The 27,990-nt window shown below is 48.6% G+C and overlaps 1 protein-coding gene across 1 annotated transcript in view; it reads right to left on the bottom strand.

Moving 5' to 3' along the window:
- Window positions 1-27,990, bottom strand: part of DDX11 (DEAD/H-box helicase 11) — a 34,187-nt gene that overhangs the window by 1,379 nt on the left and 4,818 nt on the right. The window contains exons 3-24 of the mRNA XM_081060879.1: window positions 21,236-21,484; window positions 20,630-20,716; window positions 20,176-20,333; window positions 13,841-13,886; window positions 12,730-12,837; window positions 12,396-12,483; window positions 11,816-12,030; window positions 10,340-10,492; window positions 9,340-9,386; window positions 8,921-9,000; window positions 7,989-8,033; window positions 7,799-7,866; window positions 6,347-6,385; window positions 5,981-6,092; window positions 5,689-5,820; window positions 5,095-5,207; window positions 2,451-2,523; window positions 2,028-2,131; window positions 1,247-1,396; window positions 911-979; window positions 712-812; window positions 207-291 (exon numbers count right to left, since the gene is read on the bottom strand). Of these exons, the coding sequence (XP_080917005.1) occupies window positions 207-291; window positions 712-812; window positions 911-979; window positions 1,247-1,396; window positions 2,028-2,131; window positions 2,451-2,523; window positions 5,095-5,207; window positions 5,689-5,820; window positions 5,981-6,092; window positions 6,347-6,385; window positions 7,799-7,866; window positions 7,989-8,033; window positions 8,921-9,000; window positions 9,340-9,386; window positions 10,340-10,492; window positions 11,816-12,030; window positions 12,396-12,483; window positions 12,730-12,837; window positions 13,841-13,886; window positions 20,176-20,333; window positions 20,630-20,716; window positions 21,236-21,484 (2,322 nt within the window). The remainder of the gene's footprint in view (window positions 1-206; window positions 292-711; window positions 813-910; window positions 980-1,246; window positions 1,397-2,027; window positions 2,132-2,450; window positions 2,524-5,094; window positions 5,208-5,688; window positions 5,821-5,980; window positions 6,093-6,346; window positions 6,386-7,798; window positions 7,867-7,988; window positions 8,034-8,920; window positions 9,001-9,339; window positions 9,387-10,339; window positions 10,493-11,815; window positions 12,031-12,395; window positions 12,484-12,729; window positions 12,838-13,840; window positions 13,887-20,175; window positions 20,334-20,629; window positions 20,717-21,235; window positions 21,485-27,990) is intronic.

The raw sequence follows: 27,990 nt of genomic DNA, 5'->3' as shown, positions 1-27,990 counted from the left end.
ACGTGACACTGCCAGGCTTTCAGCAAGACCAGCCAGCTTCATGGGCGCAATGCCAGCGTCACGAGAAGCTCAAGGGCACTGAGAGCTCCCGTCCCTCTGGAGGAAACACACACATCAGGGCTTGGGGCAGGCACAGCTCTCAGCCCTGGAAGCCACAGCTGTCCCTGCCCTGGCCTCGCGTCCCCCCAGGCCCTGGAGGTACTTACTAGGGTGTGATCCAGGTAGGCCACCTTCTCCTGGAGCTCCGGAGACTTGATGTTGGGGTAGGGCATCCCCACCACCACCACACACCTGGGGTGGGGGCACACATGAGTCCACAGCCCCACGGGCCCTCAAAGCCCAGGGCAAAGGGCCCGGTCCTCCCCGCACGTCACCAACTGCTCCGTCTACCACCCCGGCAGCCCTCAGGCTGTGCCCAGGGGTCCTGCGTCTCCCTCCCCACCCTACTCCTACTACCTGGAAAGGGGCTTTTCAGCTAAGAGGTGCAATCGAGCCAACAGACTTGAGTCCTGGGAACGTTACAGTCTGCCTAATTGTGCACCTGGTCGCAAAGGGCCAAACCCAGAGTTGCCGAGTCACTGCCCCTCGCAGCTGACTGGCCTACAGTCAGGTCAGACTCAGGTGGCCTTAGATTGCAGGCGGGGGCCCAGCTTCTTGGAGTGAGGGGGGGCGGGTGTCAGAACCCCAGGAAAGGAGAAGCCCCCTACTTACCGGCCGAGGTTGTCAGAGAAGTTGATGCCTTCACTCATCTTCCCTCCGACCACAGAGAGCAGCAGGGCCCCCGTCACCACGCCTCCCACCTGGCCACAGCACTGCAGGAATACCCAAAGCTGGGATGCCGTCCAGAACGTTTTTCAGCTGCCAACCCCACATGTTTTCTGGACCCAAGCCTCAGAGTTACACGGCTCACCTTAACGCACCTGGAATAATCCATCAGCACCTGCTCCACCTGGCTTGCTCTCTTGGGTTCCTGAAATATCTGAAGGTAACAGACAATGTCTCCCAGAACAGGCTTTCAGGATACCTGGGTTACCATCTGCTCCAGGCCTTGCATTTTCCAGCCTGGGGACTGGAGAACCCCATGGGCTTTGGAAAATCCTCTGGGTGGAAATCATGGATTAGAAGTGGAAGGGAAAGGAACCAGGAGAAGCTCAACTGTCTGGTCTGATGTGCATGAGAAATCCCAGGAGGAACTCTGGGAGCCACTGTCTCCCCAAGTGGAAGGTCCAGATGCATGGTCACTCACCTTTTTCCTGATGGCCAGGCGGGCCAGTAGGCCAGTCTTGTCCCAGTGGGCATGGACCTGGCGTTGGTACTCATAGGAGGGGAAGAAACACACCACCCCTCCAGGCACCACGTTGCACAGGTTACAGAGGATGCGGCCGGTCTCATCCATCTAAGGAAGGAAGACGACGGGCCCTCCATGGGGCCACAGCCAAAAAGGCTCCTAGCCTTAGGGCTCAGAACCAAGTACAGACCCAGGGTGAGGGGGTCAGGGAGGGGGGCTGCGGCCAGATGGCGCCCTCTGGCTGGGAATCATTGGATGGTGCCACCCTCCCTACCAAGGACACCCAACTGACAGTCCGTGGGCCTGTCGGCATCTGTGACACCCCCAGTAGTGCCAGCACACCGGAGCTACACCTTCCCAGCTCCCAATGTCCTGGGGGCACCTGGGAAGTAAGCGCCACCGTGACAAACCATGCCACTAGGGATGTGCCCCAAACACTCGCACCCCTGCCATGGCAGGGGCCGATGTAACCAAATGGCAAGAGAACCAAAGGACATGAGCCCCTTCTCATGCCTGGACGTGTCAAGAAAACGTATTTAGCAGCGTAAGGGCTGAGGGAAGCTCAGACCTCCCTTGATAATCATGTAGATACTGTTCACCCTGTGCCAGCTCTGTGACGGAAGACCCAGTGCTAATTTCCCAACGCCTGAACACTGAGGACTGGCCAGTGCCCCCCACCCCAGAAATCCCTCTCCCACCCTAGCCAAGGCCGTGGTGAGGCAGGCTGGCTGGCACTAACCATCTGTGGCAGCTCTCTTTTCAGGTATGTGAATTCCAGCTGCTGGTTGGAGGGCCCGCTGCAGATAATGAGGGGCAGGATGTTGTCTGGAGGGATCACGTGACCTGAGGAGAGCCGGTGAGGGGCTGGAAACTGGACCCGCAGACTGCTCTGCAGGGCAGAGTCCAGAAAGAGCACTGCCCAGCCCTGTCTTCCAGACTGAGGGCAGCATAACACCCACCCCGCTTCCACAATTAAGTGGGGATGCTCAGTCCTCTCCCACGTCGACGGAGGCGGACAGAGCATGGAGGTGCTGAGCTCACGAGAGCTAGCAAAGGCTGCAGCGCCTCCCGCGTGGCCTCCTCAGGCCCTCAGGCTTGGTAACAGCATATGGCTCCACTATGACAACACGGGGCCCACTCCACCCGGGACACGCATCCTTACCACAGGAAAACTCCACCACTCGCTCGGCTTCCACCCCAGCACAGGCCAGCAGCTGCTCCCGGAAGTCAGACACCTGCAGATCACCACGTCAAGGCTGTGCCCTCCCAGAGGTCCAGGTCCAGGGACCTGAGGTCTGAGCAAGCAGGGGCCTTGGCAGGGAGGGGAGGAGAGAGTCGCTTGGAAAGACAGAAGTCTGGGCTCGGAGGCAGCACGTATGTAACAGAAGTGAAATGAAAGGCTCATAACAAATTAGCACAAAGGAGAAAACAATGACATCAGTGTTGGTGGTCTCATTTAAACTACTGGTGGGAATGGCAAAAGAAATGGAGCAAATTTGGCACAGTGGTTCTCAACGCTGCCTATGAAACAAAATCACACACACACACACAGGGCCCAGCCCAAACTATTGAGTGAGAATCCCTAGGGGGAGGAATGTGACTTTTGTATTTTTAAAGAGCTCCATCCAGATTTTTCACCTATCAAATTGGCAAAAATCCAAGTCTGACCACTCTGTGGAGAAACAGGTGTTCTTACACACTGCTGGCAGGATACAGAGCAGTACTACTCCAGGTGGAGGAAAATGTCACAGGATTTAACAAATTAGATCTATTTTTACTTTTTAACCTGGAAATCCCCTATCTAGGAGTCTTCCCTGAAGATACAGCTCCACAATCCAAGTAACCCATGCACAAGGACACTTCTTGTGAAGTTATTTGGGAGCAAAGCTGCCTTTCCAGAGGGACTGGATGAATGAGCTGTGCTCCATCCCCAAACAAAAAAGTATGCAGCCAACAAAAGGAATGCAGACTATACATGTAGTGATCACCAAAACATACTGATAAATAAAAACTGATTATGCCACCTTTGATGTAAGGAAAAAAGAGTAAGTACATATATTTGCTTATTTTTGCAAAAAAAAAAAAAAAGAAAAGAAAAGGAATGAAAGAGTCGAAGGCTTGAGTAGCAGCTAATAAAACCTGCTTACCGAAGGGGATGGAAACAGGCTGCAAAGGGACAGAAGTGAGAATTCCTGAATCTTGTTATAGTTTTGACATCTGAACCATATGCATGGTTTACATGTTTTAAAAATATAATTAAGTCATAAACAACAAGGCAAAGTCTAAAAATGAAAACAAACTGAAACAAAGAAAGCCTAGCTACCTGTCAAATTCACAACATACACACACAAAGAAAAGCCTGATATCGAGTGGCGTCATATCCTTGGTGACCATACATCCTTCGTAGGACATATTCTAAGGGCAAAAAATAAATGCAGAGAAATAAAACCTTAATCAAGAATTTATTGTTAAAATATTAGAATATTTTTAAAGCTATTTTAAGTATGTGGGATATAGCAAATAAGTAATTATGCTATTATAAGAAACCAAAGTTTAGCTCAAGAGAAAAGAGGTACAGTGTAAGGTGAAATAAGTTGATTTTGCTTTAGAAATATCAATATGGACTCATGATGTTTGAAAACGTATTTTGTAGGTCTGTACTGAAAAGGCCTATACACAGTGGTCGTCCAGGAGCACGACAAACACCCCAGCACCCAGATTTTGGTTTCTAAGTATCCATCCCCAGGAAAAGAAACCAGGGCACTTTGGAGAAATGAATGATTCCAGATCTGGGGCCAAAAAAGTATCAAGCGGCCTGGGACGTTCCATCATGCCAGAAAGCAAGAAATTGTTCCAAGGCTAATAGGGCCACGTGGAAAGGGCCACAGGCAGCATGAGTGGGTTCCCACAGGCCACATCTGAGATAATTCAAGTATCAAAAGCAACAATGACACTAAATGGTCTTAATACATGAATGAGTAGAAATCTGTAAGTCTACACACAAGAAAGAAAAATGAGAAAAAATATAAAGCTAAGGGGCAACGAATCTAATAGGCAGCCAAACCACTGACTGCTTGAGGACACTGAGTAGCTTTTCACTTAAGTCCCGTTCTAGGACGTCTCCTAAGGAAATAACCACTGTACAGAGATGTTACGTTCACCACTCTATTGTTTAAAACAAAGAAAAATTGAAAATCGCCTCAACATCTAACAAAAGAAGAGTGGTTATATAAGATACATTGTTGTAACAGGATAAAGTGTAGCCAGAGTATGGTGGAATAAATGCTTATTTGCTGACAAGGAAAAATGTTTATGACATTTTGCTGCTGAGTGGAAAAAGCAAATCATTAACAGCATATACAGATAATACCATTTTTGTTTTGTTTTTAAAAACGTATGTATATTTGTAAAACCAATGCACAGAAAGACTATTATGATATGCACCAAAATGAATCTTTTGCTGGTGAAATTATGATCCTTTTTCCTGTTTTTGCTTGCCTCGCTTTCTACAATGAAAATATAATACTTTTCTAAACACATATTTAAATTTATAGAAGAGAGGGTAGGTTATATGTACGGTGGGTACAGGAAGGGTATGGCACTGGGGCACCTAAATGCGGTGGTGCTCCAGCCGCACGGAGCAGTGGCAGTGCCCTGGCAGTGAGATGGTACAGCAGTGCCATCTGGTGGACACTGCTTGGCCTGCTCAAGCCAACCCCCTTCTGGTGTGGGGACCAAGGGACGGTGAGAAGGCCTGCAGGTCCCACCCACACCCAGGCACAGGAGGCTGGGTCTGGCGGCCTTACCGGCTGCATGGTGCCCCCAGCAATGACCACTGCCCGGCATTCCTTCACCACCTGGGCAAAAGGCACAGCTGGATTCAGGAGCAAGAATTTCAGGCTGCTCTGACTGAGGCTGCCTGAAAAAGATAGATCACAGACAGCTACACGGGGAAGGGGGCAGTCGGAGGCAAAGGCGATCTCTCGCTGCGTCTACGGAGAAGGCATGAGTGAGAACACCTCCTCTTTAAATTAAATCCCATTTAATCTCCAGGACAACCCTGAGGTAGACTGTACTGTCATCTCCCTTTCACAGGAGGAAACTGAGGGTTCAGAGATAAACTGGTCCAAGACACACAGCCTGATGGAACCAAGACTCCACCCAAAGCTCCTCTAGCTTAAACCACGAGGCCGCACGGCTTCTCTTATACCATGTGAGACGACCCACCTTCCCAGCACCTCTGCTGCCCTCCTCACCGCCCCCACCACCTGCACAGGTCCCAGGAGGCCAGGGATCACCACCCCGCTCCTCATCCTGACCCCAGGAGCTGCCAGGATGGGTGTTGAGACTCCTTTCCCGCGCTGGCCCCCTAGCTCCAGGCTGGCTCCTCCCTGGATTACCTTGGCGGCTGACGATGACCCTGCCATCCTGGTTGGCAGTGGTGAGAGCTGCAAGGAAGCCTTCTACACGCATCAGGGGAGAAGCTGGCCGAGGCGCTCTGGCCTCCCCCTCCTCAACCGGAGCTGCGGGAGCTGCACAGAGAAGTAGAAAGAGGGTCTGGGACTACGGACAGGGCGGAGGGCCTCCCTGCAGGTGGGCTCTGGCGGCTCTCTGGGGAAGCGGAGCCCACGAGTGAGCAAGGGCTGTCCTTGCCCAGGGCCTGCAGCCCAGTTCCCCACCCTCCTGACTCACCCTCAGTCACCCCCGGCTGTAGGCTCTGTAGGAAGTGCTGGAACCCAGCCAGTCTGGGCTGCTCCTTGGGGAGTGCGAGGACTGCCCCATACCTTTCTGTGAAGCCAAAGAGCTGGGCAGGGATGAGAGCAACAAAGACCAATGAGGACAGCAGCAGAGAGGCTCCCATCTCTCACCTGCAACCCACCCCCACCCCCACCAGGCATCTTGGCAGCCCCTCCCCATCCTGGCAAGGCTGCTGCACTGTGAGGAAAACGGAGAGAAGGGAGCCTGTTTCCAAAGGGCAGGAGAGAAGAAGGCACTGTGAGGGCAGCAAGCAGGGCACTGCTGGGCCCTGCTCAGGCCCCGAGGAAGGGGGGGCTGTACCTTTCTGCTGACCATGCTCTTTTCACAATAGCGCTGCACCTGCAAAAGCCAAACCCACTATAGGTGCATGGGAAACCTACCCAGGGCAACAAAGAAAGAAAACCACCTTCCAAAACCCAGGCAGGACTCACCAGCTCCTGTGGCTGACCTTGTCACCCTCCTCTCTGAGGTCACTCCACTCCCACTGCCCCCATCCCCCCCCCGGTGCTCTCCCACCACATGGCCTCTGCCAAGCCTCAGACATGGCCTCCTCTCAAAGAAGTCTGCACGGCTCCGACCCTCCTAGAGGTGTTCAGTGACATCTATGTCCCCTCCGCTGTCCTTCAGCGTGACAGCACCTAAGCTGGACCCTGAAAAATTTAGCTTTAAAAAAAAAACACAAATCCTACGAGCAACGGCACAAACTTGTTCAGGGGACCTGTTCAGGGGACGCCTGGAGTGCAGTTTAGTTAGTGAGTAGCTTGGAATGCTAGACAATGATTTTGAAGCCTTGAAATATTTCTGGAAAGAACAGTGTCTTTCAATTAAGATTCACTAGACTGTAGTTTGTAAAAGCCCTTAGGAGACAGAATGAAATCAAGGAGGCCAGAAAGAGGAGGAAACAGGCAACTGTTTCCTGGCAACTGTTTGGCTGTGGGGCAGAAAGGGTGTACTCCAAGATGACTCAGACTGCCCGCCTGTCTGAGGGCCAGGGGCAAGGGGTACGTCAGGGGCAAGCTGGTCTGAAGGAAAAAGGCAGGACAGAAAGAAAGCAGAGCCATGAGTGTGCAGCTGGTTTGCACGCCATTTGCTCACTTTTGTGTGGTGCTGGCTGTGTGTGGCCCTCCTGAGGTGACTGGCCGAGCCTCGGCCTCCTTTGCTGTAGGATGCTGATGGCACACCCTAACCTGGGGTCCCAGAACCAGGCACACCACTTTGAACACAGTAAGTGCTCCATCACTGCAAGTAAACGAGTCCCCAAGGTTGTGAGCCAAGTGACAGTGGCTGCACCCCTCCTGGGAGAGTACCGAACATGTATAGCCGGAGCAAAGACCTGGGGCTGCAGCAAACCCCAGCTGCAGTGGCGACGACAGCAGGGTCCAGCAGGGTGGCCAGCTGTGTTCTCACCTCACCTGACAGCAGGGTCACACTCAGAAAACTCAATTCCGGCTCTGCCCAGCAGCCCAGGGGAAGAGCGTGCCCGATGGAGTCAGGCGGAGGCCCGGCTCTCTACTTGTGTCTACTGGACGAAGGATGGCACCTTTCGTCCCCAGTCCCTATGACCCTTCGACCCTCGGCTGCTGGCACGTGGCATTGCTAAGGGTTAATGACAGGTCTGCGCTGTGGAGCTGTCCTCTTGGTCTGCCCGAGGACAGAAGGAATTTACTCTTCCTTCCAGGGTTAAATGTCCTGCCCACAGGTGGTGGGAAGCCTACGATCTGATGAGCTAGCGTGAAAAGGTATATCCTCTACCTTGAACAGGTTGATATTGTCAATCTGGCTCTGAAAGAGGAAGTCATTGATGGTCTTCAGCTCTGTCCCTAAGGGCACACAAACAAGAGCCTTGGCATCCCGCCCGCTCTGAAGACCCAGGCTTTCAGGACTCGGAGGGAAGCTGGGAACCGCTCAGACCAGCTCTGGCCCATGAGAGCCACCCCCTTACCTGTCTGTGAGAGGCTCTGCGTATTGGGATTTTGCTTAATGTTCCCTGAAAACAGAATTCAGACAGGTCAGGGTGGGGGTCCTCCCCCTCTCCTCCCCATCTTCTCACACTTGACATTGTACTCGTCACACAAGAACATTTGCATCTGAACAGTTTTCTCCTTTTTTTGGTCATTTTAGCACCCACAGACCCCACTAAGGACAAGAGTCTGACCCTTACGTGTGACGTGGAGCCCAAAGCTTTGTGACTTCATTCTTTTCACGCTTCCTCAAGGAGGCGGGGACAGAGTGACCACCCCATTTGATGCAGGTGCCAGCAGGCCAGGCTCATGCTACATGGACAGTGGCAGGCGAATGGAAGCCAAGGGCACCAGCACCAGACAAAACCCCTCCAGAACAATCCCGGCTGCTTTCTGGACTTTGCTTCTATGAAAGCCTTCAAAGGGACTGCCGAGGAAGTAAAGGGCTGGGGCACCCAATGCTGGAAAGACGCATGGGACCTGGAACCGGCAGACTCGTCCCTCTCACTGGCTCACGTCCCTTCTCTGGTCTTAGCTTTCGTTTGCTCATCTGTCACTGACGGAGGCCTGTGGTGCTTTCCTCACAGTGACCCAAACTGCTATCACTATTACGTAAAATGTATTATGTTACATTAGTATTATTATACTACCTGTGGAGTAGGGTCTGGCAAAATAAAAAGGATTCAAAACAGTGGCAAATAAACTAAGATTCTAAAAAAAAAAAAAAACCAAGGTCAGACAATTCAACCAAGCTATAAAAATTTACGAATTTTCTAAATCAGTGACCGAAACAATTCTTAGGATACAGAAAACCTGTATCCTAAGGATACCGAAAACCCAGGTGTCCTGAAGCGCCCCGGGGACCGCAGCCAGCACAACGAGCGGCAGCTGGGGTGGGCACAGCGCTCCTTACCACCCAGCACAGTCACAAACTTCTCCAGCAGGTACAGGATCTGTTTGATGTACATCAGGTTCTTGGCCTTCAAACGCTTCCTGGGGAAAAACCAATGGACATCAGGTGATGTTACTCCAACAGAAACGTCCCCTCTAAGGTCCCCAAGCTGAGGCCTTTCTGTTTGGTGTCTTTCAAACTGGGTCACAAGCTACAAATCCTCTCCCAGAAAAAGGGCTGCCTTCAGAGCCGGCTGCTGTGTCCCACGCATGCTTGGCCTGTGCTGGGGACACACCATAGTGAGCCAGGGGACGAGCAGCACGCCAGTGCCCCCCGCGCTGAGCCGGGCCAGATGTCAACCTACGTGCTTCCTCTCAGAGGCCGACTCGGGCGCTGAGGCTGAGCGGGGCTTTCCCTTCCCCCAGGAGGTAGTGTCTCACCTGTATCGTTCCATGTACTGGAACAACTGGGAATGTGCCTGACAGAGCTGGGGAGAGAAGAGAGAACGGCGTGAGGGCAGACCAGGCTCCGGGCAAGCAGCCTACGGCCGTGCCAGTGCAGTAGACTATGCCAGCCCAGGACACACCAGAGGCAAACAAGGTGGAGGGGGGCTGCGTACAGACAAGGTATGGGTGTTTACGGCCCTGAGCCTGGTGGGACCTGAGAGAGGGGAAGGAAGGGAGATTCTGCTGCAGTGTCCAGTTTGTGTCATGGAAAAAAGCAAGAGGCAGAATCTCTCAGGTAATGATCTCCCTGCTAGTTTTTACTGGGTTGGGAAAAGACGTGTCGTCTACTAAGAGTGATAGTTCAAAGTAACCATGACATCCTGGCCCAAGGTCAACCCAGGCATTGGTGAGTAGAGGTGCTGAGGTGCCATGTGGCTTCAGGGTCAGAAACCAGTGTCACATCCCAGCTCCACACTTAGCTGTGTGACCTCAGGCACTGCTTACACCTTTCAGAGACCTCAAGTCCTCGGTGTAAAATAGGAATACCAGCCCAGTGCAGTCGGTGTGAAGGTCAGACATGCCTCCTACAGCGGATAGCACACAACAGGTAGTAACAGTGCCTTTCAGACACCTTGAACATTCCTCAATTAAATCCCCTCAAAGAAACGTCAATAACAATGACATCCAACTACGTGAGCACCCCGCCTCTCTCACGCCATCATCCTGGATCACGGAGAGCTAGTAAGCAGCCTCCTGGGCTGAGGGACTCAGTGTGACACAGGCCAGTGAGGAACAGGGAATGCGCCTCCCTGCCCGAGCCGGGTCCCCACAGCGCTGAGATCTGGTGGGCAGCCAGTCAGCCTCTGACGAGGCACCGCCGTCACTCAGTGCGACTCCACCAGGCCCCGTCGCGGGCGGATTCCAGGCCTCGGCGGGTAGAGAACCACCCCTCTGCCCCGTGGCGGGCCCGCCAGGCGGGGGGAGGCCGACCCACCTGGGAGCCGCTGACGTCCGTGCTGTGGATGTTGGTGATGGTGTCAATCAGATTGTGCGCCTCGTCGATGATGACCACCTGGCCCTGGAGCCGGATCCCCGCGGCCTGCCGGGTGGCCGCGTGCAGCAGCGTCTGGTAGGGCAGCACCACCAGCTGCGGGGAGAGGCGGCCGCCTGATGGGGCGGGACTCCCTCCTCCAGCCGCTCACCCTGTCCTAGTTCCTGCCCACAGCAGGGGCAGACAGAAAGCTATAGCCTTGTGTTGAGCTTTTAGCAATAGACTCTTTCCTCAAAAGTTTTATGTGGAACATCAAATATATGAAACATGAAACTGAGGCTCATCTGACTTCTGACCGAACCACGGGCAGGGATGGGCGAGTGGAACCCCTGCTGCCCAGCCCTGTCCATGTCCCTATGGTAGCCCCTTTGGCACCCACGGTTCCTCAAAACACTGTGAAAACCACTGGTGTACGAGAGGGCAGCCTGGGGCTCTGGTCCTAGAGCTGCCACTTCCCAGCTGTGTGACTCTGGGAAAGTCACTTAACCTCTCTGAGTCTTGTTTTCCTCATTTGCAAAATGGGTTTGATAAACTCTATCTCAAAATAGAGTAAAGGAGTGGGGCTGAGTAACAGATAAAAGCACTCTGTAAAACAAGGCCCCGGTTTTCATACTGGCTCCATTATTCACTTGCTGTGAGAAAACAGATAAATCACTTAACCTTTCTGGACCCCCGTGTCCTCATGTGTAGAACATGGGTAATTCCTCCCTTCGTTATTTCAGTGGGATACCATAAAAGCAAAAATGAGGTGAAAAGTGCCTCAAAAAGTCAAAGTCATACAAATTTCAGGACATCTTCCCTGTACTTGCCACGGTGTCTACAGCACTAGTCCTGCAGTCTGGCCGCCAGAGCCCGGGAAAGCACGAGACGCTGAGGCTGGGAGAGTCGCTGGACTTCTCTGGGAGAACCATACACACGGTTCACGGTAACACACGTGCTGATGAGCTCTTAGTGCCACGTACAATTTTTACTCAGTTCCCTGCATCTTTTAAAATCGATTTTAACCTTTTCTTAATTATATGAAATCCTTCACAAATATCCTACTTCTAAAAGTCACTCAAATTAAGTAGTAGCAAGAAAACAGTTAAATCATACCAACCAAATAACAATGACCTCATTTCCGACCTGTCAAATGAGCAGTGTTTCTCTGTTTAATACTCAACATGGCCAGTCTAGAAGACAGGACTCTGATATGCTGCAGGGAGGTACGCAGCCCAGAGTTACCAAGAGTTACCTGCAGCCCAGAGTTATCAAGGGACTTTGATCCTATGTACTAGGAAAGTGGTCTACCTGTCAGCAGTGTGTCATCAGTCCAACTACAGCCAGTGACATCCTTCCAAATTAAGAGTGAGGAATTCCCTTGTGGCCCAGGCCACAGTCAGAGCTAAGAGGTACTGCCCAACCCTCTGGGGTCTTCACCTGGGCTGCTGGGATGGCAAACCGGCTCCCGTAATAGGGACAGGCCCCAGCCTCCTTCCCCAGGGTCACCAACTGCTCAACGTCCTTCACCTCCACCAGGACCTCGTCCCGGAGGAGCTGCAGCTGCGTGTAGTTGTAGAAGGGGCAGGCAGTCCGGGGCTCCCGCCTTCTCTTCTTGGGCTCCTTCTCCTCATCCTCGGCTCTGCTCTTGTTCTCTGTGGGTGGCACCAGCACGGGGGCAAAGGCATAAAATACGGTAACTGTCCCTGTGGCCAGGGGTGGGCCTGCAAGGTCCAGTCTACAAAACCCTTCCCTGCATTACTTATGCTGGTCTCGTCATAACATTCTGGTATTTACTTTGTGTTCAAAGCCAGCGTTTTAGCCTAGACACTGACCCAGAAAGCAAAAACAGCTTTTCCCAAGGAGAGCATCTTTAGGAAAAAACCATTTCCATTTAAGACACTCTGTATTTCCCATGGCGCTGGCCCACTTCCACTCCTGCCCCCCTTTCCCAGTACTGCCCAAGGCCACATGATGGTCCCCGAGGCTCTTTCTGTAGCTTGAGGGTACTGGTGGCTACCGTGTTTGCTTCTCTGCATCTCCATGCAGCGGTCGTTGATAAGCTGCATAGAACCCAGGTTTTTCACGTCTTCATTTATACAAAGGATCTACAAGACAGAAGAGAAAGAGAAAAAGAAACGGTGCTGGCTCAATGACACACAGCAGCCCACCGGGGCCTCCCAGCCTAGCCCTCCTGTTTCCTTCCAAGGGCCAGCAAGGCCAGGGCAGGGCCGATCCTGCCCCTGCTCGGCCTGCTTCGGACCCATCATCCTTCTGTGCCTGGAAGAGGGAGACGAAGGCACAGGGAAAGAAGCAGAAGGGCACCTGGGACAAGCTGCCCTGTCTCCGTCTACCTGCCGAGAGCCGAGGGAGACGAGCCGGGTGTCCTTGCCAAAGGGGCTCTTCTGGACCTCGTGTACAAACTGGGCCAGCTGGGAGTGCGTCCGACTGCAGTAATAAATCTGCTCCAAAGAAAAGCAAGGGATTCCAAAGAGGAGAGACTGGAACATCCCCCAGTATTCTGTGGACTTCAAGGAATGCCCTGGCCTGACAGGCTGAGGGAATGGGAAGAGCAACCACAAATACACAAACCTACAGTAAGGCGACTCTGTCCCATGCAGCTCTCAGCGAATGCGGGACCCAGGGCTTCCCCACCTCACCCTTAGCTCCCGAAGTTCAAGAGAATGTCCACAAGACAGAACTCCTCCCATCAGCCTCTAATCCAATATTCTGGGGGGGGGGGGCAGAGTGGGGGGGGAGCATGATGTTGGGAAAGGGTGTTTCCCTGAGTGGTGACTCGTGACACGGAAACGGTCCCTAAGATTCTGGGGAGTGTGTGAGGGAGGGCTATTCCACACACCCCTCCCACAGGGCTTGGCAGGCGGGGCTGGCAGTAAAGCAGGAGGAGGCTGAGCTGAGCACTCTCCCGGTACTCCTCTAACACTGAGAAGAGCGAGGAGAGGAAAAGAGAAAAATGGGGTCGGGGGAATATCTAATTTCAACAGAGGAAACAACGCTAACATGAATGAAACCAAATGTTTTGAATTTGAGAAGTGTTGGCACCACACATGCCTCATAGCACGCCATGCAAATGAAAATATGAACAAAAAGAAGAGAGGACCATGCCATCAGAGATCCAAAGGGCAGAGCACTCTACCTGCCTTCCCCACCTCCCAATGGACAGAGAAAGCCCTGGTCCTGGCCCAGAATGGCGGCTCGCCCACGCCCTGGGGCACAAGCCCAGGCGTCACCCCCAGGAGGTCCCCCCAGGTGCTCGGCCCAGCCTGCCAGGTGAGCAGCTAGAGACCAAAGCCTGGCTCTGGGGGGCCACGGAGTCGGCGGCTGGAGGCTCCTCACCAACAGGAGGGTGAGAAGCAGCTGGCGGACTCTCGCATTCTCCCTGGGGGTGGCGAGTCCTGGACTCAGGACCAGTCACAGCAGAAAGCCCGGGACGTGGCATCTTACCTTGGTTACATGCTCTTCCTCCAGGTCATCCTCCTCCTCACCTAACCTGAGAGAAAACAAAACCAAACAAACAGTCTTGTCAGTGAACTCAGGTCAACTAGAGACACATTAGCCGCGCATCTACCAAGTGCCAGTGACCAGCCCTGGACCTAAACAAGTGAGAGAGGAACTGAGGATGGAGCGCTGAGCTGGAAGGAGCCAGACACCCCCCAGCAGTGAGGTTCCACCAGCGAGGCACGTGTTGCTCGTTGTCTCGGTCAGACGCCCCAGGCTAACACCAACGCCACCCTTCCAACGCCGCTCAGGACTGAACAGAGAAAGGGCACGGGATTCCCAAAGGTGTAATGTCTCACTGTCTGTCATCGAAGGCTCCTCTCCCCTCACTGTTCACCCTCCAGCAAACTGGACTTCTCTTAGTTCCCCCAGAGAACTTTACTCTATCATCTCAGAGCCTTGGACATGCTGTGCTCTTAGCCTGGAATGCTCTCCTCTCACGTCCTCCCTTTACAGAGCCAACGCCTAGTCAACCTGGAAATCTCTGCATAAATATCACCTCTGCCGGGCAGCCCTAATCAACCTGGCAGGTGGCCCCTGCACCAGTTCCTTGCGAGACTCATCTCATTCAGCATCACTTCTTTTTTGTATCCTTTCTCCCTGACAGGACCATCACGTCCACGGGCATGACCCTGGTGTGTCCTGTTTCTGTAGGCTGCTGGGGTCCCACCCAGAGCCTGCACACAGCAAGAACTCCACGCACAGTTCCTGAGTGAAGCCCCGACTGACTGACTGGCCACAAGATGCCGTCACTTCTGACCAAATAAATTTCTCTCCTCAGCACCTCAGCCTGCCCTTTCTAGCAATGAACGAAGAGCTCATCAGCACTGGGGACGGGGAGGGTGGTCAGTTCTATATTATTACTTGGCTGGATGTTTAGTTAACAAGATTAGTCTAAGCTCCTTAGAAAACACAAAATACAGACACAGATACACCTACATTGTGCATAAAGTAGGGCCTCCATATGGATATTTTTTGTTCACGTAGCAGTTCAATTTTTTTTTAAGCAGAAATGCTAATTGCCTTGGGCTATTAGAAAAGGAGTCAATTATAGGAGTCAATTAATTCTTTAATCCTGGTCAATAAAGAATTGTTCAGTGAGCTTTGTCTGAAAGGCTGGGATTTCAATCACATGCCACATAGTGAACAAACTCAGCAGGATCTAGGTGCAAGACGGGACATGTGAGGAAATAAAGAGCAAAAAGTTTGCATTCAGAATTGGTTGTATCCTGAGAGGCGCTCGTGTCTCTGTCACAATGCGAAGGTACTGGAAGCTGTACAAGCTAATCTGCAGGACGAACGGCTCTTGCCCAGGCCCTAAGGCGCACTTTGTTTCTCTAATTTCACAAACTCCACACAAGTTCTTTATCTAGCTGTGGGGACGAGAGGAGCCACAAGTGCTCCATAAACCCTTTCACACCTGCCTCCAAGATGGCTTGTCTGCCTCTCCTAGAGCCCGAAGAGCAGACAAGCCATCTTGGAGGCAGGTGTGAAAGGGTTTATGGAGCACTTGTGGCTCCTCTCGTCCCCACAGCGGGATCCATAGAGCAGTCCAGACACCTCAGCCCTGGGCAGGCTCAGAAGTCTTAGTCTGAAACCCGGTCCTGAAATCTGGGCTTAAGGGTAGGCCACTGAGCATCAACAAAGAAAAGCCCAGGACCAGATGATTTCACTGGCGAATTTTACCAAATATTTAAAGAATGCCAATCCTTCTCAATCTCTTCCAAAAAAATTGAAGTAGAGGAAACACTTCCTAATGCATTTTACGAAACCAGCATCACTCGATACCAAAGCCAGATAAGGACACCACAAGAAAGAAGACAGGCCAATTTCCCTGATGAACATAGATACAAAAATTCTCAACAAAATACCAGCCAACTGAATTCAGTAACATGTTAAAAGAATCACACAGTGTGAGCAAGTGGGATTTATCCCTGGGGTGCAAGGATGGTTCAACAGAAGCAAATCAATCAACATTATACATCAATACAATGCAAGATAAAAATCATATGATCATCTCAAAAGATGCCAAAAAGCATTTGACAAAATTCAGCAACCTTTTACGATAAAAACTCTTAACAAATTGGGTATAGAAGAAATGTATCTCAACATAATAAAGGCCATGTATGACAAGTCCACAGTGACCATAATACTCAACAGTGAAAGACTGAAAGCTTTTCTTCAAACAAGAATTTTTGAGATATTATATCTGTATTCATTTTACATTAATTCATGATCATGATCACCCCATGTATCTTTTTTTTTGTTTTAGTTACAGTAGACATTAAAATATTACATTAGTTTCAGGTATCGAGCATAGTGGTTAGACATTTATATAATTTATGAAGTGATCCCCCTGAAAAGTCTAGTACCCGCTTGGCACCATGAAAGGTTGAAAAGCTTTTCCTCTAAGATCATAATCAAGATAAGGGTGCCCACTCTCACCACTCCTATTTAACACAGTATCGGAAGTTCTAAACGGAACAATCAGGTAAGAAAAAGAAATAAAAGGCATCCAAATTGGAAAGGAAGAAGTTAAACTGCTTGCAAATGACATGATATTATATACAGAAAATTCTAAAGATGGTAACAAAAACTGTTAGAACTAATAAATTCAGTAAAGTTGCAGGATACAAAACCAACATATAAAAATCAATTGCATTTCTATATACAAACAACAGACTATCTGAAAAATAAACAATGAAAACAATCCCATTTACAATAGCATCAAAAACAAAATACTTAGGAATTAATTTAACCAAGAAGGTGAAAGATTTATATACTGAAAACTATAGAACACTAATGAAAAAACTGAAGACAACACAAATAAATAGAAAGACAGCCCATGTTCATAGGTTGGAAGAATTAATATTGCTAAAATGTCCATAGTACCGAAAGCCATCTATAAATTCAATATAAGACCGATCAAGTTTCCAATGGCATTTTTTTTACAGAAATAGAAAAAAACTCCTAAAAATCAAACGGAACCACAAAAGACCCTGAATAGTCAAAGCAATCTTGAAAAAGAACAAAGCTGGAGGTATTGCATTTCCTGACTTCAAACTATATTACAAAGCTATAATCAAAACAGCATGGCACTGGCATTAAAACAAAGAGACCGATGGAATAGAATTGAAAGCTCAGAAATAAACCCACACCTATAGGATCAACTAACATTTGACAAGGAAGCCAAGAATATTCAGTGGGAAAAAGACAGTCTCTTCAATAAATGGTGCTGGGTAAACTGCATAGTCACATGCGAAAGACTGAAACTGGACCTTTATCCTATACTACAGTTAGTAGTATAGAATCCTAGAAATGGATTCAAGACTTAAATGCAAGACCTGAAACCATAAAACTCTAGAATGAAACAGGGAAAGAACTCCAATGTCAAATTGGCCTTGGCAGTGATTTTTTTAATATGACACCAAAAACACAAGCAATAAAAAGCAAATGTAAACAAGTGGAACCACATCAAACTAAAAAGCTCCTGCACAGCAAAGGAAACAATCAACAAAATGAAAAGGCAGCCTCTGGAATATCTGCAAACTACAAACTACATATCTGATGAGGGCTTAATATCAAAACATATAAGGAACTTCTACAACTCAACAGCAAAAACCCAAATAGTCCAATTAAAAAATGGATAAAAGACTTGAATAGACACTTTCCCAAAGAGGATATACAGTGGTACCTCAGTTTTCTAATGTATCTGTTCCGGAAGACCGTTCGAGTTCTGAAACGTTGGAAAACAGCCAACAGCGAGGCCTCAGGATCTTGCACTCGGTGGAAGCCGCGTGACATGTTCGACTTCCAAGGCATGTTCGAAAACCAAAGTATTTACTTCCGGGTTTACAGCATTCGTAAACCGAAATGTTCGTCAACAGAGACGTTCGAAAAACGAGGTACTACTGTACAAATGGCCAACAGACACACTAAAAGACGCTCAAAATCACTAGTCATTAGGGAAATACAAATCAAAATCACAGTGAAATCTCACCTCACACCTGTTTAGAATGGCTATTATCAAAAAGACAAGAAATAAGTGTTGACGAGGAAGTGGAGAACAGGGAACCCTTGTGCACTGTTGGCAGGAATATAAATTGGTGCAGGCACAATGGGGAACAGTATGGAGGTTCCTCAAAAAATTAAAAACAAAACTACCATATGATCCAATAATTCCACTTCTGGGTATACATCTGAAGAGAATGAAATCACTATCTCAGAGAATATATACAACCCCATGTTCATTGCAGCATTATTCACAAAAGCCAAGACATGGAAACAACTTGTGTCGTTGATGGATGAACGAAGAAAATGTGACATACACACACACACACACACACACACAAAGAATATGGTATACATATGTGTGTATATATATGTGTATATATGATATATACACGAACATTTTTCAACCACAGAAAAAGAAGAAAATCCTGATATTTGCAACAGTATCAATGAACCTTGAGAGCATTATGCTGAATAAAATAAGTCAGAGAAGGACAAATGCTGTATGATCTCATAGGTGGAATCTAAAACACCAAAATCACAAAAACAGAGAGTAGGCTGGTGGTAGTTGGGGGGTGGGGGTGTGAAGGTGGTCAAAGCGTACAAACTTCCAGTTATAAGACGACAAGTTCTGGGGGTCTAATGTACAACGTACAGTACGGTGACGTTAATCAACAAATGTACTGTGCACTTAAAAGTTGCTACGAGGGCAAATCTTCAAAGTTCTCACCACACACACACAAAATGGTAATTATCTGAGGTCATGGATGTGTTAACTGGCTTTAGCGTGGTAATCACTTTGCGATATATACATATATTAAATAATCACACTGTACACCTCAAATTTGCTTACACAATGCTATGTCAATTATATCTCGATAAAGCAGGGAAAAGAAGCCAGGGCACTGGGACGCCGGGTGTCTGGCGGTATATTGCAGACAGACTGTGAAGGAACATGGATTTATCCTTCACGAGAGTCAACGGAGGGTTTCAGGCCTTGGAGTCACACTCCAGACACGGTGACCACAGTGTTAATGAAACGTGGAACACCTGGGAACTGTTGTCACCTTTACGGGAGCAGGAAGACCCCTTCCATGCTGAGGGCCTAAGAGGGGTGATCTGTAGGCGCACTCACGCCTTAGAGGAAGGGAAGGGCCACTGAAGCTCAGGGCCGTAATGACCTCTCTAATGCCCGGGTCACTCCTGTGCCTGAACCTCCCACTGCGCCCCCCTGCGCTGAGAAAAACACCCAAACTCCTCACTGCCAGCTGCCTCGTCTTTGGCCTCTTCTCTCTCTTCCTCATCTGCTCTTTGCTCGGCACCCGGGCCTTCTTTCTGGTCCTCAGACACTCCAAACCTGTTCCATTTCCAGATCACTGCACTCGCCAGTCTCTGACTAGAACTCTCTTCGCCCCACGGTTTTCTCATCCTTCAGGCCTTGGGGCAAACAGCACTTCCTCAGAGGGTCTTTCCTGACTTCTCTACCTGGAGGGGCAACCCCACACTTCACCCCCTTTACCGTTTTACTGTCCTCACAGGTAAATGTGTTACTTTCAAGTAAGGGCTGTTTTTACATTTCATTGTCTGCCTCCCTCCACAAAACACAAGCTGAGGGCAGGAGTCACATCTGCTTTGTTTAGCTCGGTATCTATCTGCAGCACCTAGAAATGTGCGACAGCCTTTGCAGACACTCAAAGGCCATTTGTGGGTTAAAGCATGAATGAAAGAAAAAAAGGTCTCACCACAGGTAGTGCGGTGCAGACGTGTTTGCTAGTTCGCCCTTGTGTTACAGCTCATAAATTAGATACCTATAAACCTGGACCTACAGAAGCCTCAAGGTGAAAAAAAAACAGCTAAGGATGCCTTCGAGGTTTATGTCACCAACGAGACACAGCGTAGTTTGGTACTTAAGAGCCTGAGAGCTAGAAATGGACGGGTGGGTTCAAGTCCCAGCTCCCCCAGCCTGGCCCTGTAGCCTCGGGCAAGGCACCACACCTTGCTGGGCCAGTTTCCTTAGGTGTGTAGGGGAGACACAAACATTGCTGTGAGGATAACGGCGTTAGCACACACGTAGCCAGTGCCTGGCAACTGTCACTGTCATTATCATTTATGCATCCTAAGAAGGACCCTGGCTGAGAGACACGGGGCCGTGGCTGGCACTCCATCCTTTCGGATGCCCTATGAGTGACATCTGGGCACAGAGAGGGGTGCCTCCCAGGGAGCCCCCACGTAGGCTCAGGCAGGCGGTGAGTGGAGAAGCGCTGTCTTACCTGTTAGCTGCTCCTTTCTCCTCATCACTCTCATACTCGGAGAGGACCAGCTCCTCCTCCCCAGATGCGAGCTGCTCTAGCGGCTCGGCCCCTGTGCCTGCTGCCAGTACCTCCCTGCTGAGGCGGAGGAGACGCTCAGTCTCATCTTCTTCCTGTCTCTGCATTGCAGGCGAAGAAAGAGAAAAAGTGCTGGGGCCCGCCTCCCTGATGGAACCAGCCCCGTGCGGCTCTCCAGGACCACACACACGGCAGTAACACCGGCCTCACTGTGCCACTCGCGTCGGGGCCTCAGGTATCAGTACCTTAGCTCAAGCTGCCCAACCACTGGGTGATAAGAACTTAGCCAGTGGGGATCAGAGAAAAGAGACTGAGGTCCTGGCCACTCACCCAGAGGTCCCAAGCAGGGTGACACTGCTTGGATACAACCCCAGCCACTCCGGGAGATGCCGCTCACCTCGCGCTTGGCCACATACTTGAGCTGTGCATTGTGCCGTATCTGCTGCAGGCGTTCTTCTCGCTTCTTCCTCCTGGTCTGCTCCTCCTAAAGGTGAAGAGGCCATAAAGCAAAGCCCTGCAGGAAGCCCCAAAGCAGGCCTTCCCTAAGAGGCAGGGGAGGCTCAGCCTAGTGCCTCTGCACACAGGGCAGGTCTGCTCCCCGGCCAGCACTCGGGCTGCTGCAGCATCTCGTCACCAGACCCTGAACCTCGCCAGGTCCCAGCCTCATGCTCACTGCAGAAGTCTGCATGCTCCCTCCCAAAGCCACACTCTCAGTCCAATGCATTCCTTAATTGAATTTGTAGTCACGAATATATGTTGCCAATGGCAACAGTGAGGCAGGTTCCTTTTCTAGGTGGGCAATGAATGAGAACTGCCAACCCCTTGTCTAGAGAAGACCTGTTGACATCAGCTTTTAAAAGACTGCGAGGATACAGTGCCACTGACTCAAGAAAGCTGCCAGAAGGCTGAGAGGCACTGCAAAGGAAGAGACAGGATACCTACCGCTCAGAATCAACCCAAAACAATCACTGAAGTCGCTTCCTAAATCACTCCCACTCCTCACCTTTAGTCGGTCCACCAGGTCCCTTTCCTCTTTCTTCTGCACAAACTGAGTAACCCAGTCAGGTTCTCCTGCAGGCCTCAGGGTGTCTGGGGTCTCTTGACAAGAGGATGAGAGAAATGGGGGCTGGGCCTTCCCATCACTTAAGGAGGCAGTTTCAGTTTCAAGGAGACGTGCTTCCTCTTGACGTTTCTTCTGTTCAAAGTCACGGAGCCAGGAAAGGGCCCCACAAATAAGACTCAAGGATTTTCCCTACAGGAAGAAAAATGTCTTCAGAAATAGAGAACAAAAACGAAAGCTTCCCAAACAACCTTTCCCTATTTTACTAAAGCATTCAAGGAACTAGACAAGCACGAAAGGACTTCCAGAACAGTTTCCAAAAGTGGTAAGAACGATGGAATAAGTGTGTTCGAAGCAAGAGGGAGCATTTTGAGGGGGATTAATGGCAATGCATATTTTACTATAATAAATTTAAACATTCACCAATTTGTTGACCATTTGTATTTAGTTAAGAAAAGATGGGTCCTGAGCCAGTATGATTGTTGTCCTTAAAAAGGGGAAATTTGGACATAGAGGCACACATAGAAGGGTGATTTACAGGGAGAAGACGGCCATGTACAAGCCAAGGAGAGGGGCCTGAATAGATCCTCTTTTCACTGCCTTTAGAAAGAACCAACCCTGCCCACATCTTGCTTTCAGAGTTCGGGCCTCCAGAACTGTGAGAGAATACCTTTCTGTTGCTTAAGCCTCACAGTTGTGGGCATAAGGACTATTTTTACAGAAGAAGGAACTAAGAGGTTGGATTCCAAGCCTGCTGCCGGCATGCTCCAAGATGCAGAACTCGGGCAAACATTAATCCATCACATAGAACAGACCATCTGAAGCCTACTGAGCAGAGATTTCATTACGGCCATTCCCGCTGTACCTTACAGAAGTTAAAGGTAAACCTGCCCCTATTCCCCTTGCATCTTGCAGAAGTTCTCCACACCAAGAAGTGTTCCATGGAAACAAGAAACACACATAAACCCTCGCCCGGCAAATGGGGTCGGGGTCTCTCTTTCACTAGCGATTAGAGGCCGCCAAGCTGTGGGGTCGCCTTTCTTTTCTTACTTACTCTCTGCTAAGTAAACTTACTTGTACTTTACACTCTGTATTGGCTCACGGTTGCATTCTTTCCTATGCGAACTTGGCCCAGGGCCTGAGTCCCCACTCTAGGGGATTCGCCTCACTGGCATCAGTGTGATTTTGTTGTAACAGTGTGAACAGACTAACACAGTCCTTCTAGAGAGGCTGCTGCAGTAAGTTTCACAAAGCTGCCTCATCTGGTGCCCAAAAGGCAGTTGAGGCGAGTGACCTCTGGAGGGGCCAATACTTCCCAGTCCAGGCCGTCAGCTCCCGAGCCTGCTTAACCCAGGGGTGACCTTGGAGTATCCAGAGCAGGGTGCTGAACCTAATTCGGGATGGAGGGAATTGTAGGTAAAATGCACGTGTGTTTAGAGTTGGGGGAAACAGCGGAGCACAGTGGCTAAGACTTCAGACTCCACAGCCAGGCTGCCGGGGTCAAATACTGGCTCCTCCACTTCCAGCTGTGACCTCAGGTAACCTCTCTACAAATGCAAAATGGGAATTACAGTAGCACCTTTCTCAGAGTTGCTGCAAGTATTAAGAAAGTTAATACATGTAAAGGTTATTACCTACAATAGGACTAGAATAGCTGGTACATAAGTGAGCAAATAGAGCCTTTGTTTGCTATTATAAAGTAATAGTAAAATTATTATTATCCTGCGGTGAGAATCTATTAGTTTTCATCAAATTCTCAGAAGGCCCTTTGACAGACTGACACTTCTGAAGAATGGACGGCTCACACATCTTTAGAAAAGCCCCATATGTACTATTTCCGTCAGTTTCTGATACATACTGAGTGGTAATGATTTGCAGACAGCACTCCCCAAGAAAACCTGGCCATTCTATGCTGCCTGTGGGAGCCATCAGCTTTAGCTGTCTCCAAGCTATGGGTGTAGGCAAGATGTCCCCCTGTAACTACGGCCAGGACCCGCCACTTGAAAGCGAGCTGAAGTTCCTGAGGGGACGGACGGTCAAAGTTGCCTTCCAGGAACAACTGTGGATATACTCTAACACAAAGAAAAAAATTAATTAAGGCCCTGCAGTTAATTAAGGCCCTGCAGTATATTCTGTAATAGGGCCACACAAATTTTAGACTGGAAAATGCGAAAAGGCTATGTAACCAAATGGTCACCACAGTTTTGAAATAAATTTAATGAAGTACCCACAGTATACCTATCTTTGAGCAATGGTATTTCCTGGGGTACCATCCAAGATAACACAGCAAAAAAAATGTATGCCAAGATAAATTCATTCATCCTAAATACACACATAGTAGCAAGCGCTGGGCCTGATGCTGGGAACACAGACTTGCAGAGCTCCCTAGAAAATGCCCCCAGGCTCACACTTAAACATACAATTTGAAGGGCATCATGGATCCCTGCAGGGCACAGACTGCAGGTTTTAGAACTCCCAGAACTGCAGTGCTACACAAAGCACAGTGGGCACAAAAGCGAGAAGTCAACTCGTGGGGTGGACTCATGAAAGGCTTAAAAAGGTGACTCTTAAAGGGAAAACAGGCATCATCAGGCAGCTAAGGGGGGCACGGGGCATCCTAGCAGAGGAGTAGCAGGGGAGGCACAGCCTGTAACAGCATGGCACCCACTGCATAGGACAGGAAAGAAACTCCATCAGGGGTGTGGTATAGAAAGCATCAGAATGTGAAGGTCAGGGAAGGACCCGCCAAGGAGACGAGGCCACAGAACCGAGAGCATCAACATGAAGGGCTGAGCAGAGGGAGAGGATGCCTGGAATGGGCCAGGGGCTGAGAAGGAAAGACCTGAGAGCGGGGAGGTGGCCCTTCAGGTTAAAGAAGACAGACTGACTATGTGCTCTCCTACATCTTTTTCTGAAACACACTAAGATGACACCAAAGGGATAAGAGCTTATACCCACAAAAAACAAAGGAAGTGGAAGGAGAGACAGCACCAAAATTGAAGAGAGATAGAAGCAGAGACACAGAACTGGCTCAGCAAAGTAAAGGACACTGAGCCTGCAGCGATCTCCCCCAGTTCCCCTCAGAATGCCCAGAGGCCAGCAGGGCCAAGGCTGGTGCTGAAAACAAAGGACGAATGGAAATTCTTTTACAGAATAAGATCCCCACTCCTCACAGAAGCAGGAAGTTTATTCTGCGGTGAAGCTGAGCCAGGAGGGCCCTGGAGACAGCAGGTCAAGTGAAGGGTGGGAAAGAGGGCTGAGCTGAAAGCAGAGCATTAAGTGAAACACTACACCTGAAGCCACTTCTCCAGGACACCCTCAAGAATACTGACTGTCAGGTTTGGACCCACTAGGCAAGAGTTTAGAAGAGCCTTCTCTGGAAAACCTGGATGGCTCTAGGGAAAATTCTACAGATACTGACAACTGGAGGCCCCAGCAGAGAGGCCCAGCCCACTGGTCCACAGCCACCAGCCTGCACCACAGACCTTTCACTCAGCCTTGTAGTGGCTTTTTCTTGAACACCAACGGAAGACAGCCAAGGATCACCAGACATTTGAGGAAATCCTCCAAACCAAACACAGAACCCAAAGTTGGGGTAGAGAACAGGACAAGACAATGCAGGGGAAACAAAACTTCAAAATACTACCATAAATGGTATCTTCAGAAAGATATTTCCATGAAACAAGAACAGGACGTTAGTCTTAAAAACCAGAGAGTAAGAACAAATTCTTGACTGTTAAAGAGATCAGCCCAAATAAACTGAATAGAAAGACTGGGCAATAAAGTTAAAGAAATCTCGAGGAAGCAGAATGTAAAGCAAAAACAAAAGAAAGACAAACCCCGGTGCCCAAAGAAATGGGCCATTAGAAGAAAACATAGTTATAGGATTCGCCAGGAGGTCCACAAGCCAATGAATGGCAATACCAGGAAGATTATTATCAAATATAAGAAAATGGCTCAGAAGTGGCCAGCACAGGAAATCAAACATATGCATCAACTTGCAATTTCAGAACACAAACAATAAAGAGATGGTCCTGAAAACTTTGGTGGGTGGGGTAGGATCAGGTCACAAAGACCTGAGGTGCAGAATGCCACTGGACTTTCCAATAGCAACAATGGAAACCAGAGGATAGAGGGAGCAATTGTGAGGGAAAATTATTTGAAGCTCGAATTGTATACCCAACCAAACTATCAATACCAACCAATTGAAGAGGCAGAATTAATACATTTTCAGACCAACAAAGTCTTAAAGTTACCTCCTATACAACCCTTCTCAGGAAGGTTTTCTACCAAAACAAGAAAGTGAACCAAGAAGATATGGAATCCAAGAAACAGAGAATCTAACACAGAAAAAATAAGGAAAGAATATACACAACAACATGGATGAATCTCAAAAACATTACTCTGGTTCAGCAAAAGAAACCAGACACACAACAGTATATACTATGATTCCATTTTATGAAATAGCGGAAAGAAAAAACTATACTACAGAAACAAAAGTGGACCAATGCCTGGCTGGAAACAACTTCCAAGAAGTACAATGAACTTTTGGGGTAACAGAAATGTTTTGCATCTTGATTTTGGTGACAAAGGTGTTTACATCTGTCAAAGCTTGTTGAAATTGTAGACTTAAAAGTGGTACAATTTATCATATGTCAATTATACTCAACAAACTTGACTTTTTTTTTTTAAGGAGCAAAGGAAAATTCTAGGACAATGGCTGTGTAGGGCTAAAAAGCAACTAATTCTGATTAGAACGAAAGGAAGGTCTTCAAGAAGAAAGTCTCCCGGGAAAAATGGAATTGATCATTACTATGGAATGAATTGTGTTCCCCCAAAATTCCTATGTTGAAGCCCTAATCCACCCCTTGACCATACTGGAGAAAGAGCCTTTAAAGAGGTGATTAAGGTTAAACGAGGGCATACGGGTAGAACCCAGATTTGACAGAACTGGTGGTGTCCTTAGGAAAAGGGAAGAGACACCAAAGATCTTTCTCTCTCTGCCATGTGAGGACACAGCAAGAAGGTGGCAGTCTGCAAGCCAGGAAGAGTCTCTTCACCAGAATCCAAACCCTGCTGCAATCTTGATCTTGGACTCTCCAGCCTCCAGAACTGGGAGAGTAAGTTTCTGTCATTAAGGCGCCCAGTCTATAGCATTTTATTGTGGCAGCTCTAGCAGACCAACACAATAATTTCGTGTATGGAATACAGATATCCCCCGCTTTCCAAAAGTTCTCGTTAGGAAAGCAAAGTGGCATTACATGAACTTTCGGAAAGTGGGCGGATACTCTTCACTTTATGTCCTTTTAGCTTATGAAAAGTTTCATAGGAATGATTTACAGTTGTCCCTCGATATCCATGGGGAGATTAGTTCCAAGGCCCCCCCCAAAGATATCAAAATCTGCATACGCTCATGTCCTTTATGTAAAATGGCATAGTACTTACATATAACCTATGCACATCCTCCTGTATAATTTAAATCATTTCTAGGTCAATTACAATACCTAATACAATATAAATGTTATGGAAATAGTTGTTACACTATTTATGGAATAATGACAAGAACACCGTAGGTCTACCTACATGGTAAACCTCAGCAACAACATAACATTTTTCCCCAATATTTTTTGATCTGAGGTGGGTTGAATCCACGGATGCAGAAGCTGCGGATACAGAGGGCCAACTCTACTTTCAAATAGTGCGGGAAACCTGTATCATGTGGAGAAACCACTGGACAGTGTGTGAGGAATTAGCTAAGTATATTAAAAACTAAACAAACTTTAAAAAGGCAATTATTAACTCTAGAAAAATGAAAAACTATTCAAGAAAAACCAATCATAGTATACTTAGCAGAGACTACAAATAGGTAACTACATCGGGAAAGGAAAGTGGATGGTAAGAAAGCTACATCTTATCTATCACAAGAGTAAGGTACTAATGACTAAAGCCAAAAAATCAAGCGACAGCAGCATGTAGCTTATAATTTCATATGTGCTATGAAAGTATTTCTTAAGAAATAGATAAAAGAATTAAAAGCACCTGCTCAGGGAACCAAATTTGATAAATATGACTTTTTAAATAACACGCATTAGTCTTTAAAATGTTTATATTGCTTTAAACAAAGGAGAAGGATATGTTCAACAATGTCAAACACTGCTGAGTGGTCAAGATAAGGACTTGAGATATCCTGATGTATTAACTAGAAAGTCACCACTGATCCTAAAAAATATTTCGGTCAGTAGGTAGGGGAAGAATTCCTATTGCACACGTGTTTAAATGGAAGGTTGAAATGCTAGTGAAATACTAGTTAAAAAAAACAAACCATTTGGTACATTATATTCATGGTCCACATTTTGCTAACTGGCACGACTTATTCTCTCACTGTACATACATTAAAGAACAAAATGAAACAACAGAGTACCCCAGTCTGCATTCTTCCTATCCCAGGAGATCGTGTCATCTCAAGAGCGAGTGGCACACTTTCATCAGCAAGTGAGACAAGGAATGAGTCTCTTTCATTCATTCATTCATTCATTCATTCATTCATTCATTCATTCATTCAACACACACCTATTAAAAGCCTCCTAAGGGGCAAATGGACCAAGCTTTGCTAAATGACAGGGACACAGAGGTGAGGACCATAAGGTCCTTATCCTCCAGGAGGTGACGGCCTCGCTGAGGGACCTTCACATCAACAT

The sequence above is a fragment of the Rhinolophus hipposideros genome (genome assembly GCF_964194185.1).
Source record: "Rhinolophus hipposideros genome assembly, chromosome: 9".
Taxonomy (NCBI): Eukaryota; Metazoa; Chordata; class Mammalia; order Chiroptera; family Rhinolophidae; genus Rhinolophus; species Rhinolophus hipposideros.
Note: the sequence above shows the minus strand (reverse complement) of the source record. Positions and strands in the feature narration are given on the sequence as shown.